Source organism: Nothobranchius furzeri, chromosome 2 (genome assembly GCF_043380555.1).
Source record: "Nothobranchius furzeri strain GRZ-AD chromosome 2, NfurGRZ-RIMD1, whole genome shotgun sequence".
Taxonomy (NCBI): Eukaryota; Metazoa; Chordata; class Actinopteri; order Cyprinodontiformes; family Nothobranchiidae; genus Nothobranchius; species Nothobranchius furzeri.
In genome coordinates, this window is record NC_091742.1 from 75,854,869 (window position 1) to 75,874,839 (window position 19,971).

Sequence of the window (19,971 nt, forward strand, 5' to 3'; positions counted from 1 at the left end):
TAGGGTTTATTACTCAAGTAAGGGTTAAAAAGTACCTGATTAAAAGGCTACTTGAGTACTGAGTATCATCTGATCTAATATTTTTAAATGACATCAAACAGACAAAAAATAAGTGATGGGCAAATATTGGTATTTTAAAGACTGAAGGGGAAAAATGTAAACAAATAAACAACATAATTACAAAATAACAAATTTTAGACACAAACTGAGGACAATATTTCCTGACATACAGGGTTTATTTAATTGTGTGAAAATGTAGCACGTTTAAAAAAAATACCGCGATAATACCGATAGCCGTGAGGTAAAATTTTCACACCGTGACAACCCTAGCCAATTGGCATATTCATAAAGATCAATATACTAATCAAAAACCATTGTTCTCTATATTTGAAAATGAGATCAAACTATATATGATCCCTCCATTAATGTTAACGCTGTTACAGTTGTTTACACACAATTCTTTTTACGTCTGGCACAGTGACTACAACATGTAACTGATGTGCCAACTCCCCTAACCAGTTCTGCTAAACTACCAGCACAATCTCTGCTTCACACTTACATTACAGTTTAAAAACACACGTTTGTCAAGGAAATCATGAAGGAAATCTCTTGTATTCACAACAAACACGCTGTCATTAAAAACTGTAGTCAGCTGGCCTACTTTTCATACCAACTTGTTAAACTGGAAAACACTTTTAACACATAATTAAAATTAGTTATTCACAGTTGTTTACTCATGTTTTTTGAAAGCATGCAACATATTTTTAGAACTCTACACGCGAATCCAAAAACACGCACATTCTTCTCAAAATGGTCTTTGGTTTCCAAATGACACGCAAACCATTACATGAGTAAACATTTATAAGAACCAGATTAACTCTGATGTGTAAAACATTATGACCACTTCTCCAGTCATCATAATGACTTACAGTGTTCAGTGTTACACCTACTGTACTACGACAGTGCATTGTAGATAAAATATTTCAGAATGTTTGTGTACAAAACTCACAAACACGTTACAAAATATACTTTTGTGTGTTTTAACACAAAAACAGCAGTGTTCATCCAAACCAACACAGAGTTGCCTATGCAGTGGTCTACATATACAAACAGACTATAATTAATAGTTAAGCTAAAACGAATAAAGAAAAAAATAAACAACTGTGCTGCATCCGCTCTTCTGTTTTTATCTGGCCACAGTGCCTCATCCACATCACAAGCAATGTGCTCCCTGGCCAAGCAGAGTAGAATTGAAAACTTGGACATTCTCAGGCCAGGTCTGGACCGCCTATTGAGGGACACTGGTATAAAGCAAGAACATTTTTAAGGCAGATGTGACCACAAGTTAAAGATCTGAGTAAAATAATGGCATGGGTTAGGAGTTTTCTCACTCCAGATGTCTTTTCAACCCTCTTCCCAAGGAGGTCCACCTGGAGCCGAACAGGGCCGACACGCCCACTGCTGACTGACTGGCTAACTCAAAAGCATGCCTACCATTACCAACTCCGATTGGCAGCAAGAATCAGCCTGCGGGAGGCTTCCCGCAAGCGCAATTCATTATCGTTGATGCTGTGGAGTTAACAAGCCTCTCACAAAAACTGGGTTTTTTTTGTCCCTCACACACACACACATAAACACACACTCTGCCAGACCCAGCAAAGCAGGATGCAATATGAAAGTCAGTCTCCATAAGCAAGACTACTTAGGCTGCTTTTGTTTAATAATGGACACTGCGGACTTCTGTGCGCTTTTGCCCCGCCCATGTATGCTTGTGACATCACAGACCACCCGTGTCCTAAATCACGTGCGCATGAGCTCAATCCCATTCGCATTCCTAAGGCAAGCTACAAATGTCTAAGCTACAAAATGTGATGTTGTCAGCTAATTAATTTTCAGAAGCGTTTTTCTAACAGGAAGTGTGGATGGAATAAGTCTCCACCCATGCCTTGAGCACTTTAAGGCATCTATGATATGTTGCCAAACATATTTTAATGAATATAATCTCAAGTGTGAATTTTCAAATCAGAAGGTAAATAAAGTACCTTAATGAATCTCATAGAAGATTAAATCACTTCTCACCTGTGTGAATTCTCATGTGTCTAGTCAAGTTACCACTTTCAATAAAACATTTACCACAAGTTTTACATGAATAAGGCTTCTCACCAGTGTGAGTTCTCTTGTGTGTAGTTAATTCACCACTGGTTCTAAAACATTTACCACAAGTTTTACATGAATATGGCTTCTCACCTGTGTGAGTTCTCATGTGTTTAGTTAATTCACCACTGGTTCTAAAACATTTACCACAAGTTTTACATGGATATGGCTTCTCACCTGTGTGAGTTCTCATGTGTCTAGTCAAGGGACCACTTTCAGTAAAACATTTACCACAAGTTTTACATGGATATGGCTTCTCACCTGTGTGAGTTCTCATGTGTCTAGTTAATTCACCACTGTCTCTAAAACATTTACCACAAGTTTTACATGGATATGGCTTCTCACCTGTGTGAGTTCTCATGTGTCTAGTTAATTCACCACTGTCTCTAAAACATTTACCACAAGTTTTACATGAATACGGCTTCTCACCTGTGTGAGTTCTCATGTGTTTAGTCAAGTGATCACTGACTCTAAAACATTTACCACAAGTTTTACATGGATACGGCTTCTCACCTGTGTGAGTTCTCATGTGTTTAGTCAAGTGATCACTGACTCTAAAACATTTACCACAAGTTTTACATGGATATGGCTTCTCACCTGTGTGAGTTCTCATGTGTGTAGTTAATTCACCACTGGTTCTAAAACATTTACCACAAGTTTTACATGGATATGGCTTCTCACCTGTGTGAGTTCTCATGTGTGTAGTCAAGTGACCACTGTATATAAAACATTTACCACAAGTTTTACATGAATATGGCTTCTCACCTGTGTGAGTTCTCATGTGAATATTTAAATCAGATTTGTGACTGAAAGATTTTCCACATAGCTTACAATAAAATGGTCTCTTGCCACTGTGAGCCCCTTTGTGCTTTTTTTGTCTTTCACCACCTACACTGTCTCTGTGATCTTTGCTTCGCTGATGCCTTTTATTCAGTTTCAGTTCTTCATTGCCATTTGATTCTGAGTTTTCATTCCTGCATCCACCCTGATCTTGGTTCGCAGGATCTGTAGAACTCTGACACAATGGCTGGTTCCTGTTTGGTTCTGGTTCATGACAGTCTGTTTCTTCAGACAGAGGAGTATCCGTGAAGGTAAGATTTTCCTGGTTCAGGAAGAGCTGTCCTTCATGTTGGCAAAGTTTTAGCTGTTCTGGTTTTTCCTGGTCTGAACAGGACATCGACTCCTGGTTAAAGAGCTGCTGGGCAGTCGAATCCTTCTCCTTTTCCCAGACATGATGCTGTGGAAGATCTAGACAGGATAAGAGAAAAAAGAAAATGTTGATTAATTTGACAATTAAAAAAACTTTTTTTTAAATCATCTAATGCATCTAAATATTTTTGGGGAAATTAACGAGCTCTCAGATTAATTTTCATTTTGTGCAAGTAAAAACTAAACACTCAAAACATTTGTTTGTGGTGACAGACAACCTCGCTTCAAAGGAAAAACAAACAGCAGCTTAATAATCGTCTTAGTTATTTACTGAAGTTTACAATGAGCGGAGTGGGAGCTGGCCGTCTGGGGTCTGGGGCGATGAGTTGCTTTGCTCAGAGTTGGGTGGGGTGCCTGCTCATCATCACCTCAGCAGAACGGGGCTAATTCTGGCCATGGGATGGTTGTACCATCTGTGCAGCAGTTCCAGGACCAGAGTGAATAGGGTGTGTATAGGGAGCGTGAATGGGTGTCTAGCGTTCATTTTTGTAAGTCTCCGGTTGTATGTGTATGTGTGAGCATGAGGGACGGAGTGTGTGACTGTGTTTGTGTATGACTGTTAGAGAAAAAGAGAGGTTAAGTTGTCTGGTTGCCATGGGTGAGTAGATGGTATGTTTTTCTTATTTCTGTAAACAGCACTCTAAACGCTTCTTTGTTATCTCAGAATTTGGTATCTCAGAAAAGGATGCTCCAAAAATTCTCAACTCTTAAGGTGCTCGCTCGGGCCATGAGTCGGGGGTGAGACAAATGTTTGTGCAACTTTGTAACTATGCCTATGTGTGAATAAAAATATGCTCTGAAGCTGAAAGATTTGGAGTCAGCTTGGAAACTCACACATGCAAATGCGTGTTCGGTCTGGCTCCTCTTTCTGCAGAAAGTGTAATCTGAAATACTCAACCGAATTTCCAGTCTGAGTTCTTTGGTCGATGTTAGTAAGAAAATTTACCTAAACAATGACTATGTATGTAAGGTGGGGTTTTGGACTCCTCCCTTCTCTTGGGTATTCTTGTGCTGCTACACATCTTCGCCTGCCCTCCCCCTGCCACATTTGCTGCCGAGTGTGGAGCCTCGGTCTGCCTGCGTGTTCGCAGCTCCCAGTGTCGGGGGCCTTAAGATTTTTGGCATCTGTCATTGCTCCCGGTGGCTGCCTGGGCTCAGATGGGTCACCGGCGGGGTTGGTCGCCCCTGGGTCCCGGGGCGCTGGGTCCCAGGCTCAGTCGACTTAAGAGGTGGGGGGCTCTGGGCGGGCCTGGGGGCTTGCCGTTGTTATCTCCTGCGACTCTGTCGGCTGCTGGTTGTGACCCCCGGTTATGACACGTCTTTAAATAAAGTAAAATTTTCTAGTGCAGAGAGGAGCCAACCCATAGAAGCACTGATTTATCTCATTTCAGAGAAAAATAGAACAGGTCAGATGCACCTAATGAATAAAATTACTAACAAACTCAGGAATCAGTTTCTTTGCTTCACTGCTCTGGTGCTGAGAACATCACTCATGCGGATCAAAGGAGATACACAGATGAATGCACCTCTTACTTATTATTTGGAGACAACATTTACTGCAACTGGCAGAGGGAGAGATTTTTTCTATTGATACACAGAATCATTTTAAATTTTAATAGGGGAAGACTGCAGGAGGGAGCGGTAAAATGCAGGGGGTCCCCAGCAAAAACAAGAAACTTTACGAGTCTGATTAAACCCGCTGGTTTTCCATCAGGCAGTCACGGGGCAGCTCCAATGACCCAGTGGCTGTGCTGGGTCAATGTTATCGAGCTCAGACCGGCTCGGCGGTGAACGAGTCGAGGCGACATCGTCCTCTGCATAAGAAGTGTTATGTTGCCGCTTCAGAAGAAGCGTCCAAAGTGTTTTTACGCTTTCTCCGAGGCATGTCATGTCGCTAAGTTGTTAGCGCCGCGCGCTAACACGTCAATAGTGCAGCGTAGACTGCTGGAGGTTTTAAGGGTTCAGATGAAAACACCCGACCTCTCACGCTGCTCACACATCGATCTTAAGTTGTGGCTGTTGCGCTCACGCTGTAATACAGTATTAGATGTGGTTAAAGTCAGACATGAAAAAATGAATTTTACATGAATAAGTGATGGTTAGCCTGGTGGGGGGAGGAAAACCTGGCCTAATAAGCACTGGAGGAAACCCTGTCAAGATCGTCAACACTCGTTTATCTTAATGCTATTGAAAGCATTATATCCACTGCTACCTTTCTAATTATAAACTCCGTAACTTATGCTTAACTTCACCTTGCCCTGCCTGCTCCTCCTTGCTGTCGCCGGCTGTGAGCACAAGCGACAACATAGTAATTCCCGCTGCTTCTTCGGGAAACAGCGCAAAAGAAAAAAACTAAACTTGGGATCTTGTAGGCGTGGCTGTGGGATTTCAGCCGTGGCGGCACGCACAACATCCCAGATCATGTGGCGAGACCACCGGGCTCCCCGTGGATTGTTATCAGGACTAAACGGAGGCGCAGACGGAGGCAAAGGAAGCAAAAGTGGGGCTGCAGGTCCGGCATCATGCTGAGGCTAAAAAGCAAACCACACAAGCCACCTCTGCCGAGCCTCTGTCTCTCCAACGCTAGATCCCTCGTGCAAAAACCAGACGACCTGGAATTACAACTAGTGGGAAATCGCCATGTTCGTGACTGCTGTGCCTTGATTATTACGGAAACCTGGCTTCACTTGGGAATACCCGATGCTAGCGTTCAGCTAGCAGACCGCACTCTGCTTCGCTGGGACAGGAAAAAGGACTCCGGTAAGAGCAGAGGGGGAGGGCTCTGTATTTACGTGCATGAAAGCTGGAGTAACAATGGGACAATTATAAACAGTCACTGCTCCCCGAACCTCGAGTACATGTCGGTAAGATGCCTGCCTTTTTTTCTACCGAGAGAGCTAACAGTAGTGATCATCATGGCTGTGTACATCCCACCCGATGCCAACGTAAACACGACGCTCTCTATCCTGCTGGACACCATTAACCAGCAGCGGGCCCACCCAAATGGGGTTCACATTATTGCAGGTGATTTTAACAAGGCCAACATAAAGACTGTACTCCCAAAGTTCTATCAGCATGTCAAATGTCCCACCAGAGGAGAAAACACTCTAGATCATGGTTACTCCAACATCAAGCAGAGCCATACCCCTCCCCCACCTCGGTCAGTCCGACCATTTCTCTCTTGTGCTCTCCCCAGCCTACGCCCCCATCAGGCGCAGTGCCAGGCCCACCAAAAGGACTGTTACAACCTGGCCAGAAAATGCTCTCAACAAATTACCAGACTGATTCACAGAGACAGACTGGGACATATTTGAACACCAGGACCTAGAAACTTTCACAGGATCAGTACTGGACTACATCAAGTTCTGTACTGCAAATGTGACAGTGGACAAAAGCATTTGGGTTTTTCCAAATCAAAAACCCTGGATGACCAGCGAGGTCCGCTCACTCCTCAAAGCCCGTGATGCCACCTTCAGGTCAGGTGACAGAGCTCTGTACAGGGCTGCTCGAGCTAACCTGAAAAGGGGGATTAAAAAAGCCAAGTCAGACCACAAAAGGAATATCGAGTCCCACCTGTCCAGCAACAACACACGAGAGGTATGGCAGGGAATGTGAGACATCACCAACCACAGAAGCAGCACTGCAAAAACTGAAAACCTGAGTATGCAGCTGGCAGAGGAAATAAACAGCTTCTTTGCCTGCTTTGAAACACCACAGCGGCAACACTCATCTGCTTCAGCCCTGCTACCATCCTCATCCTCACCTGGTTCTTACACCGCTCCACTCACTGTAACGGAGCACAATGTCAGACGTGTGCTCCTAGCAGTGAACCCCAGGAAGGCGGCCGGTCCAGACGGAGTGCCTGGCAAAGTACTAAGAGCATGCGCACACTAGCTCAGCCTCATCTTCACCAGACTCTTCAACCTCTCACTGGATCAGGCAACCATCCCGTCCTGTCTAAAATCAGCCACAATCATCCCAGTACCGAAGAAGTCTCCCATCTCCAACGTAAATGATTATAATTATGAAATGCTTTGAGAGAGTACTCCTTCAGCACATAAAGGATCACCTCCCTTCAGAATTCGACCCCCACCAGTTTTCATACCATGCAAACAGATCAACAGAAGACACCATTGCCACAGCCCTCCATGCTGTGCTGAGTCACCTAGAGCAGCGGCAGAGCTACGTCCGAATGCTCTTTGTGGACTACATCTCAGCCTTTAATACAATCATCCTGGACATCCTCATCAACAAACTGGTCACTCTTGGCCTCCCTCCTCACACATGTGCCCGGATAAAGGATTTCCTCACAAACCGGCCGCCGACTGAGACTCGGCCCTCATCTCTCCTCCACTCGCACACTGAGCACCGGCTCCCCACAGGGCTGTGTGCCGAGTCCCCTCCTGTATTCTCTGTACACCCACGACTGCAGTCCGACCCACAATAACACTCTCATCATCAAGTTTGCTGATGACACCACAGTAGTCGGACTCATTTCGAAGGGAGACGAGGCAGAGTACAGAGAGGAAGTCCTGAAGTTGGCAGCATGGTGTTGAGAAAACAACCTGTCCCAGAACACCAAGAAAACAAAAGAGCTTATTGTCGACTTCAGGAGACACAGCACCAACTTGGCCCCCCTCTACATCAACGGGGAGTGTGTGGAGAGGGTCCACACCTTCCGGTTCCCTGGCGTCCTCATCTCTGCTGACATCTCCTGGGCGGAAAACATCTCAGCGGTGTTGAGGGTATGCCCTCGTGAGAAATTGCTGCAGTAATTTTCTCCAAAGACTGCTAAATTGCTTTGAAAAGCAGATATTAAACATCAGCGCCAGCAGAAACTTCATTTCCCATGATGCTTTGCACCCGGAAGCAATGTGAAGACGTCACCGCCTAATACCAGAAACACGTTCTGCGCATGTGCAGGAGCTCATGGAGCCTTCCCGCCAGCTTCGAAGGTTATAAATCACAACAGAACAACGTCCTTGTTGTTCTTATGCCCAGTTCACTGGCTGTAAAGGATGCTCGTTGCTACTGCTCTGATCAACATGAGCAGCGGGAGGCTGGCTGCTGGAGCAGATCGTACACAGAACCGCTGAAAGCAGGACTTGGAAACCCAAAAAGCAACTCCAGCTCCATCAAGCTCGCTGTAAGTTATCAAACTCAGCACAAAAGAAACTTTGCTCTCTGTCCAGCTGATCCCGTGGAGAGACACTCGTGGGGAGGAACAATGGAGTAAATCACATATAACCCGTTTGAACGACGAGGGACGTCTGCCCCGCTCAGAGGCTTTGCTCCTGCAAGTTTTATTTCATTTAAACTTTTATCTTTCCCGTTCTTCTAGACCAAAATAAGCGATCGCCGCGGATCGTTTAAAAGTAGCTTCGTGTTTTTCTCTATCTCCGGACCAAACGCCACCCGGACACTCGTGAAGTAAGGTCGTTTCCTTTATTAATGTCTATGTGTGAAAGCTGTGGCCACAGCTTTCAACAGATCATTAGATATTGCCTAGGAGTGACCTTTTGTTGTTTTGTTAACTTTTGAAGTGTTTAAGTTTAATTTTACTGTGATTTTAAGCCACTAAATGTCAGGTAATCCCTTGAACTCTGCATCTGAGAGAGAAAAGTCACTTTGCTGTGAGAACAAAGGACTCCATTCATACATCCCCCTCTCTTCCACACACACACACACACACACACTCACACTCACACACTCATACGTGTTTTAGTGTTTGTTGGGACATCCTCCATTACACACACAAAACACCTTGAACACCATTTTGAATATTCATCTTCAATTATATCACATGGTTATTATTCATTTATTTCATTGTTTATTCATTTGACAAATTGTTTAATTAAATGTTATAAAATTCAGATTTGTCTCCAGTAAACTTCTTTGTGTTGATGTAAAATCTTTGCTCCTAGATTCCACCCTTTAAAGGCCCCGTGTGTGAAATTCACAGAAATCATAGTAAAAAGATCCGACTCTTTAGCACCACGCAGTTTAGAGTCGGTATTGCAGCTATTGGAGCCCCCGAGGATCAAAAAGGTTTTTTTTTATCATTATTTAAAACTTTATTAACAAATATAACAAATACAATACAAAATCGTGTTGCTGTAAACGGCAGCATGTCATCATCTAATTCCAGCTTTCAAGTCAGCGAACAGGTTAGTTGTTTTCATCTAACTTATTTTATTAATTTAATCTAAATAGGTTTTGAATAAGAAAAACTTTTTTATGTCAGTTATGTTTGCTAATAGCAAACGGCAGCTAGTTGGTGATGACTTCTGACTACAAAAAATGACAATATTTTGTTCATTTTATTTGAGAAATGTTATATTTCTATTTGCCATTTTGGAAATATACAAGGTAGTGTAGTCTGTAATTGTTTTCTCTCCGTAAACAGAGTCAGATATCATCCGATGGTTCATCAGTGGAGACAGACAGAGGACGAGGGAGAGGAAGAGGGCGAGGAAGAGGACAGACGTGTGCCAGCGCACAGAGAGGCAGAGGTGTTAGACATGCGACAGAAGCAGGGCAAGCATCCCAAGATGAAGGAGCCGAATTTGCTCAAACCAGCCGCAACGTCCCACGCACAAGAGGAAGAGGCAGAGCTGCAATAAAGTCTAGAAGATCGGCGTTCTCATGACGCCGGTCTTGTTCACTTTTCAAAATCCTTTTTCTTTTACTTGGATGAGACAAACTATCCCGTTTCTTGTAGAATATGTGTGATCCTCCATCGCTAGAAGTACGGTGTGGCTAGTTTCTTCTTCTTCTTAGTTACTTTGTCAGACTGCATGCTTACAAGGCGCACTTCTGCCCCCTGCTGTTTCTTTGAGGTTACATCATTAAAAACGCAAACATCAAATGCGAAGCTTAATATGTTGTATGTCCCTAAAAGGTCACTGTATTTTAAGATGGCGCATGCCATATGGAGCACCGGTCTGCTTCTTTTGTCTAAAATATTAAAATATAAAGCTAATAATAATGCTTAGAATAAATGCTTGTTTGAATTATCATTAAAAAAAAAAACAAATTTGAGAATGTGATACAAGAAATTTGATAACTTATAAGATGAAATATCACACATTGGGCCTTTAAGATAGACTGATAAGACTTTTGGATTCATTTCCCCGGTTAAAAGGGGAATGGTGCCCCGGGATATCTAAGAATATCTTAATTAATTAATAAATCAGTAAATATTCCCATATTTACAGAATTTATTGAAGAATCCAAAACGTAAGTAAAAGCTTACTAATTATTCGCTACCTAATAACCCCAACATTAATTGGTGCAGCCCGTGTGAGGCTAGGTTACACAGAGATTTTTATCCGACACAAACAAACAAATAAATCTTTAGCTTGGATTAAAATAATAAGTTGTTCATCCTTGAACCAGCAACAGAGTGGTGCTGATTTTGCTGAGCAGAAAGCTGCATCGAACTCTCACCAGTGTAGCGTTATGAATCTTATAATGGTCTGCCCTTAACAGCTGCCCCTTCACACAGTAACATCACCAAGGTCGGACGCTTGGTTCAGTATGTTTACATTCCAGGAGAAGAGACAGAAGAAGAGAAGAAGAATGCTTTCCTTTAATTAAAGTACTTTATTCGTGATAAAGCTAATCAAAGCATATGTTGATCATTAATAATCAGGTGAATGATCTGTGAAATAAAGATGTCATGAGTTATGTGTTTAATGAATAAACAGGGCTGCACCAGACAGACTGATCTCCATTACCATGGAAAAGCATGACACATTGTTTTCAACCAATCAGAACTTTCGTCTGTCGTAGGGCAGAATCTGGGTTGTTTAATGAAAGTCGTCCAATCCGGTTTGCTAAGATTTGTAAACAATTAAGGGATATAAAATAAGGCAACGCCATTTTATGGGCAGTTCCATTTCAACCTCAGCTCTGTTCGATCCGAGCTCCAAGGAGTTACATCATACTCTCAACATTGTTTTCAACCAGCTCTCAATCCATCACCGCCAAAAGAGAAGTACAGGCTGGCCAGCTGTACTTTCTATTTTAAGCTGAGAAATGTCAAGCTGGAGATTTCCGTCGTTTGAACCAACAAGACGACGTTCCTTCAAAATAAGAGTGAACTTGCTGACGCCTGCCGATGCTACCTGAGTCGACCCTTCAGACGGGCGTTGTGTGCTGTGACAGCTGTTTCAACCAGCTCCAGTACATCTGAAGGGGAAGGAGGGTGCTAACTGGCAGCCACCTAGGTCTGGACAATCAGACAGGAAGTGGCCCAACCAAAACCAACGATCTGCAGGTCGGACCAAAGGAACGTTTAAGGAGCGCCGCCCACAGGTAAGTCCCGAACGCGAGTCCGCGAGTGAGTCCCTGACCAAAGCCGACCTCCAGGAAATGTTTCAGCAGTTCCTAGCTAAACAGAAGGAACAGCTGAGATCTGCAGATGAGACCTCAACACCAAAGTCTTCTTCTAAGAAGCCAGACCCAGGGCCACCGTCCGCATTACTAGGCGTGGCTCAACCCCCCTGAGTGACCAGGACCTACCTGATCAGCTGGGGGAACACTACTGCTGGATCACAGGAGTCTCCTGAAATCTACCCCCCAGAGAAACCTGATACTAAATTTCTGATGTTCCTTGGTGACTTAAAAACCATGATCATGCTCGCCGTTTGTACTGTAGCACAAATGTAGGTGGATGAATACAGGTTGATGCTCTGCTGGATACCGGCTCAGAAATCACCCTGATGTGCTCCACACTGTTCCATGGCGTGTCTGACACCATGCGGTCGCTCGGGAAACCAGTCCAGGTAGAACCCTGTGACCTGAAAATCACCAGCTACACCCAGACCCGGGAGTGTATCACTAACCGGGCGTGGCTGGACATCACCTTCCAAGACATGATTCTGGTTCACCCGTTTTATGTCTGCCAGCTAGACACTGAACCACTTCTCATTGGTCAGGACCTGCTTGGACGTCTAGCTCCCCTCATCAACTGCCAGAAGGGTCAACTGTGGGCCCAGGTGGACACACCTAAGCCCTGGAACCCAGATAGCAGCCGACCATCCTCCATTCTTGAAGTCAGCCTAAGTGAGCCGCAAAACCCTTGTTCCAAGGTCATGCCCCTCCCTACGGCTCCCACAGACGATGTCCGCCTGCAAAGGCACAACACCGCTCCTGGAACTCCTCTCCGCACACATTCATCTTTTCTCTGCTCGCTGACGAACGTCAGCCTGCAGCCATATGCGCCACACAGTTGGTGGTCTCACCATCAACTGCACCCACATCTCAGATGCTCGCCTTGCTCTTTGGTCGGAAAAGTCAGCCATCAGCCAGCAGACGTTTGAACACCTGCGTCAGAAGGACCCCCGGCTGGTCAGTGTGACACGTAGTCATCGACTCTTGTCACCTACTTGGCCGCAGGGGCTCCTGAAAGCGCCAGAGGTCTGCTCTCTGACTATCCAGCTTGGAGCAAGACAGCTCACACATACATTCAGCATCATACCACAGCTTGAGCCACCTGCACTCATTGGAGCAGACCTGCTGGTTTGACTAGGTGCCCAGCTGGACACTTGCAATCAAGTCCTTTGGGCCCGGGCCACACCATCATCTGAGCCTCGCTCAGAAGGCCCTGAACACCTGCTGTCCGGACAGACCATTCCACAGGCCTGCCGAGCAGTGGTTGAGGCCAGCACGGTTCTGCCCCCACGGGTCAAAGGAGTGCCTGTTCGTCTGACTCTGATGAAGCATCAGAAGCTGCCAGGCACCCAAGCCTTCTTCCAGCCATCACCACATTTCTTGGAGCTCAACTTAGCCGTCTGTGGCACACCACTCTTGGAGCTGAACAATCGTTCTGCCTACTTGTTGGTCGAAAATCCGACCCGGAGTCCTATCCACTTGCCGGCAGGAAAGCCCTTGGGCATGCTGATAGATAGCTCTTTCCATGACTTCGAACTTTCAGTCCCCGTAATCGGACAACTTCCTTTGTTCGTGAACGACAGACAGATTGGTGCAGACACATTCAGTACTTTCCCCTCGCAAATGACTACCATCAAGCGGCATGAAGCCCTTCCTGAGGAACCCATTTGCAGTGCAATCTTAGATACTGACGGTGGTCAGTGTCTAATGGTTTTTGCAATAAACACTCAACCATCTGGGTCACCGGTTGAAAGCCCGGAACACCAGAGACCCTCCTCCTCTGAACCTTATGACGGCTTCAAGGCCGAAGTCAGCCAGCAGCTTGACAAAGCGGATGCGCTGGAATCAGAGGAGCAGAGAGCAGAGCTTAAGAGCCTGTTCTATGAGTTTCAGTCCATCTTATCCAGGGACTCCCTGGACTGTGGACACACAAACTTGCACACGGTTCGCATTCCAACGAACCCGAATGCCCCTCCTACTTTTGTACGCCAGTACAAGATTCCCCTCGCTGCTTATGAGTCGATCCAGGAGATCCTCGATCAGCTGAAGGAGAAAAACATCATCAGAGAGTCTAACTCCACTTACAACTCTCCCATCTGGCCGGTTCTGAAACCGACTGGGAAATGGCGTCTCACCATAGACTATCGTGCACTGAACAAACAAGTACCTCTCTCAAGGTGGCCTATGATCCATTTAGATCAAGAGCTAGCCAGAGTCAGAGATGCTCGTTTCTTCTCTACTGTTGACATAGCCAACGGCTTCTGGACCATGAAGGTTGAGCCGGCGGACCAGTATAAACTGGCTTTCTCCTTTGGAAATCGCCAGTATACTTGGAACCGCTGCCCCTTTGGCTACTCTAACTCACTTGCCGAGTTCAACATCTTCCTCCACAAAGCCATGTCAGATGCTGCTTCCAGAGGGAACCTCATATATGTCGACGACATCTTGATGAGGAGTCGAACCTTCGAGGAGCACCTGGCCGAACTCCGTCACGTGCTGCAATAGCTCGCTGACGCAGGAGCTAAATTGGCAATTCTCAAAGGACAGTGGTGTAGAAACAAAGTGGAGTATGTTGGACTGCTGGTGGGCCCTAATGGTGTCGAGCCCCACGCGGGACGCATTAGGGCCATTCAGGACATCAAAGCCCCAGCTACTCTGACTGAACTCAGGAGCTTCCTCGGAGTCTGCAACTACTCCAGGCAGTTCATTGAGGAGTACGCTGAAATAGCGAGGCCCCTCACTGAGCTGCTCCGGAACGACACACCTTTCGTGTGGGACAGACCCCATGAACTCTCCTTCCAGTTCCTAAAACAGAAGTTGGCGTCCGCACCCTGTCTGGCTTACCCAGACAAGGATAAAGAGTTCTACATAGAGGCTTCTTTCTCCTCTCACTGCCTGAGCGCTGCTTTGAAGCAGAAACACGATCAGGACATGAGAGTTGTGGCATACGCCAGCAAGCCTCTGAGCAAGGTGGAACTCCAGTTCTCAGACTGCAAGAGAGCTCTCCTCTCTACAGTCTGGGCCATCGAACACTTTCGTAGTTACATCGGTGGACAGAAAGTGATCATTGAAACGTGTCATCAGCCCATCACCTTCCTAAATAGCCAGCGACTGCGCGAAGGAAGAGTGTCAAACAGCCGCATTGCGACGTGGATGATGGTGCTCCAAGGATACAACATTGAGGTCAAGTATGGTCAGAACACCAAGCTAGCGCTAGGACAAGGGCTAGCAGGCTGCCAGCACTGTGACTCTGACTCCGTCATGGGCCCCCTGGACACACCTGCCGCAGTCTACCCAACTGCATCCAATCATCGCTACTTTGATGAAAATGTTTGCCAAGGGCTTCCGAAAGTCTACACTGACGGGTGCGCCTACCTTCACGAAGGCCAGCTCCGTGCTGGGGTTGGAGTCGTTTGGGTGGACTGTGACACTAAGCAACCAAATCACTACCGGTTGGGCCAAAAGTCTAGTCAGTATGCCGAAATTGCTGCAGTGTTGATAACCCTCCAGCAGGCGGCAGCCTTGGACATCACTCAAATCGTCCTTTGCTCAGATTCAAACTACGCTAGACACAGCTTCATTTCTCACTTCCCCAGGTGGAAGGAGAACCACATGAAAAACGCCAGGAACAGAGATGTGAAACACTCGGAGTTATTCCTAGCGTGTGATCTGCTCACCACCGAGAAAGGCATAATGGTCTACTGGAAAAAGGTCAAAGGTCACTCCAGGACCCTAGGTCCGGAGAAAGATGGTAATGACGAAGCTGACCGCCTTGCTAAGCTCGGTGCTGACCAGGTAACCTGCTGGGAATTCAAAGACGAGTGGCTTCCACCCAAGGCCGTTCACGAGGTCTGCGCGATTACTCGTCGCCATGCTAAACAGGCAGACGAACCTCGGACCGTTGGGGTACCTGTGTTTCTAGGCAGAAAACCACAGGACGCGGACCTAGTCACCATGCAGGAACAAGATCCTGACCTGAAACTCATCCGCGAGCTTCTCCAAAAGGGGCCGATGCCTGAACAACCGTCACCACCTACTGGCGCAAGCCGAGATTTGGTAACCCTGCATCGTCAGCTCGCACACCTGAAACTACAAAACGATTTGTTTGTTTACATGCATGGTGACCAAAGCCCGCCGCGCTGGGTTGTTCCACTCGACCACAGAGGAGTAATGCTTGCATACGCCCACGACACTCCGGTCGGAGGTCACCGCGGAGCAAAAGCTACCCTCGCGTCACTGACAGAAATAGCATATTGGCCGTCGATGTCCAAGGACGTACACAGCTATGTCCAGGGCTGCCTCATCTGTGCCCAGTTTCAACCATCCCAGCCGCTTGCTAGAGCACCACTGCATTGCAGGGGAATAACCTTCCCTTGGTCCCACCTGCAGATCGACTGGGTTGGACCGGTTCCCAAATCGGCAAGAGGAAACAAATATATGCTAACTGTAACTTGCAGTTTCACAAAGTGGGTGGAGTGCCTTCCAGCGCCAAACGACACAGCTGTCACGACCGCTGTACTGCTGATTAAGCACGTTTTCAGTCGTTGGGGACTTCCACTCTGCATTGACTCTGACCGGGGAACTCATTTCACATCCAGTGTAATGACGTCCCTGTTTGAACTTCTGGGAGTGAAAGTGAGATTCCACCTCCCCTATCACCCACAGTCATCCGGACAGGTCGAACGGATGAACCGCACGGTCGTCTCCATGCTCAAAAAGTACGTCTGCTCCACCGGGAAGGACTGGGACGTTAAGCTCCCTCTGGTCCTGATGGCCATATGGTCCACTCCCCAGAGATCCAAGGGGGTTACGCCCTTTGAGATGATGACCGGCAGATTGATGACTCTACCACTGCACCTCCTGCATCACCCAGAGGATGTCAGTGTTGCCACTGCCTATACTGCTCATCAGTATGTGGCAGACTTGAAAACGCACCTCAGAGCTACGTTCGCGCACGCTCAGAAGAAACTGGAGACCAACGTAGAAGGCGCTAAAGCCTACTACGACCAAAAGACAACCAGCCGCGAATACGAGGTGGGTGACAAAGTATTCTACTTCCGGTTCGCACAACCGGCAGGCAGAGCTAAGAAGTTCCTGTCCTGCTGGTCAGGACCATTTGAGATTGTGGCGAAACTCTCTCCAGTTGCATACAGGTTACGCATCACCAAAGCTAGACAGGAGCCTGTCTACAAATGGGTGCATGCAAACCAAATCAAACCCTACGTCAAACCATCCCTGCGGGTACGGAGACCAGACTCCCCGCAGGAGGTGGACATAGTCTCCACATAGTTCTATGCATGGAAATGGAAAGGGCGGGGAAAGTGCACGTTTAACCCACTAGCATGTACTAACCGACAAAGAACCAGGCCCCCCGCCGTTCTTTTCACTAACCAAGAGAAACTCCTCCTCCTAGACCGCTAACAGGATATACCTACTAAAACCTTACAGGGTACTCTGGTACCTGTCAACCTACACTCTGCTCTGATTAATGAATCGCTAGTGCAATCAAGACTTTGTCTGAAACCATACATCAGGATATTGTGTACACACGAGTGGTGAGAGATTTGGTGCAGGACCTGCTCAGGGAAGTAAGTTCCAGGCTGGACAGATTGGTTGAAGGTTGCATTCCCATGTACTTGGTACCACTGGACCTGCTCAAAGATAGTTTGACAACTGCTACCCCCTCTACTGTACATCACAAATCCACTTAGCGTACAGCCTAGACACTGCAATTCCCATTCACGTTAATGCAGAAAATTAGAACTCGGTTTCCTGTTAAATATTCCCATAGTTGTGACAACTCACATCTATAGGCTTAAGTCTACAATAAACAGTGGTATTTGAAAGGACGATAGGCATTTCCACCTTGAACTAGAAACCTGGCACTCCATCATCTCAACCTCGAACAGCATGATTCGGAGATTGAGATCGTGGACGCTTTCCAGGGTTATAACTTTACCATCGATTTAGAAATTGATCAGCAATTGCTGATTGAAGGAACCGAACTTGTTAAGTTCACACAAACCCCGCGTGATCTTACTCTGACGCCCATGAATAGATACCCAAGACGCTACATAGACACAGATTATACCACCTTAATCTGCACATTGGTCGCCCTGGGGCTGGGATGGCTCGTCACGGCTGTGATAGCTTATTCCGCCTACAGGCGTGTAAAGAAACTCCAAGATAAGATGGACCTGCTCGCCTATGGTCAGAGGTGGAAAGAGTACTAAAATGTTGTACTTAAGTACAAGTATAATTACTTTCATGAAATTTTACTCAATTACAAGTAAAATTACCTGCCTCAAAATGTACTCAAGTAAAAGTAAAAAGTAGCTTATTTCAAATGTAGTCAGAGTAAAAGTTACTTAGTTACTTTTTTGACTGTGCAAGGACGGGCTCTTCTGAATAGTTAAAAAAAGGCAATGGGGTATAAATGTCAAAGTGGCCGTTTTTTTAATTAAATGAACAAATATGCATATTGAAGTACAAAGGCAGTTACACTGCAAACTAGGAACATAAATTAGGTTATAGTCACAAGCCCATGATTTTCCCTGAATGCTTATTTAGAGCAGCTGATTTTTAAAGTTAGCAGAGTTCATCTTTGGTAGTGGGTTCACTCACTCATTTAAAGATATCGGCCAGAGGCAAAATTTGTTTGAACAGCATGTGTAAATGTGTATTAAAATCTCAGATGAAAAAGGTTTTTGGATTTTGACGGCTGGAATTGTAAGAAAATCTGATGTTTGTGACTGGCGCAGGAAAAACAGAAACTAACGTCCGGTCTAAGCCCTGGGCAGCTGGTGAAGTTTCACATGGAGCTCTGCTGAAACAGCTGTAGTAAACAATGCCTGGCTCCGCTGTTTCTGCGTTAGCGTTATAGCAGAGAACAATGAGTCATCAATCAGATGTAGCTTCTGAAGCCTCTACTAGTCCATCAGATTTGTTTTTTCTCTGGGATACGGCGACGAGAACGGATGTTAGATTACTGGAGAAGTTCAACCGAACTTCGACCCCGCCAGCTGGATATCACTACCAGAGGTGCAGACATGTTTTAGACCGTTTGACTCAGAAGACCTGCGACCTGATTTGGACATAGAGGAGGATTCTGTTCATCTTCAGAACCAAAATCGATACAGTTTGTTTACTTTTCTTAAATATTTCATTTCTGTGCTCCACTGGAAGCTCTAAGCTGGCAAGTTTTCAGCTGGTCTTAGCTCCATCATGTGTCCCAATATAGTTCAGTAATCTACAGTTTTACTGCTGTGTGTATTTATTGATATAACTCTGGAAAATAATGAACCTACAATTTACCAGAATAAATCTTCCTGATGCTGGAGTAACTCCTTAGCTCAATTCGTTGTTTGCACTAATCCAGGACGTCATGGAGGTTCTAATGTTGAAATATAGAGATCATCTTTTAGATTATATCTCTCTCTGTGTGTGTGTGTGTGTGTGTGTGTGTGTGTGTGTGTGTGTGTGTGTGTGTGTGTGTGTGTGTGTGTGTGTGTGTGTGTGTGTGTGTGTGTCGTAGCTTTCCCAAAGGACTTGTTCTTTCCTTACCGGAGCGAACACGGTTAGTTTTGCTGCAGTCATGCTAACGGGACTCGTCTGGAGTCCAGAAGTAGCGGTGCGGTTCTAGATGGATTTATAGATGTAGGTTATTATTTTAGATCAGACCTGTTATTTAAAAATGCGTGTAGGACACAGACACATGGCTCAGACCTTTTGCTGCAGCTGTAAACGCAATTTTACGTAATAATTAGGAGCATCAAAGTAAACAAATAACAGTGATTCATAATATTAGCATCAGCAGCTAGCTTGTTTTACGTGCTGGAGTGACGTATGTGAAACACAGTTCTTCACTGTCTGGAAGAGAGGATTTGGATTTTCTGTAATCATTTATGACAAAAGTCCTTAATAAAATGAAAAACTGGACCCAGTACATGTTTATATAGATAATAAAGTGTAGTTATTTTGCATTTCTACAATTTTAATGCCGAGCCAATACCTTTAACCCTTCACCACTGCAGTTTGTTCATTCCAGTCCTCCTAAATAATCCTCCAATCATCCAACTGGAATCCTTAAGGGTCCTGTAACATCCATCCTGTCAGAATAGGCCGTGGGAGCCCAGGTGTTACTAGAACTAATGGTGTCTCCTCACCAGCGTGAGCCTCCAAACTGTGAAGGTTGGTCTCCAAATATGAACT

At 45.7% G+C, this 19,971-nt stretch overlaps 1 protein-coding gene across 1 annotated transcript in view; it reads right to left on the minus strand.

The window, feature by feature from the left end:
* Positions 1 to 206: 206 nt before the first annotated feature.
* Positions 207 to 19,971, minus strand: part of LOC129160143 (zinc finger protein ZFP2-like) — a 50,364-nt gene continuing 30,599 nt past the window's right edge. Inside the window, exon 2 of the mRNA XM_070547962.1 lies at positions 207 to 3,402. Coding sequence (XP_070404063.1) covers positions 2,069 to 3,402 — 1,334 coding nt within the window. The 3' untranslated portion in view covers positions 207 to 2,068. The remainder of the gene's footprint in view (positions 3,403 to 19,971) is intronic.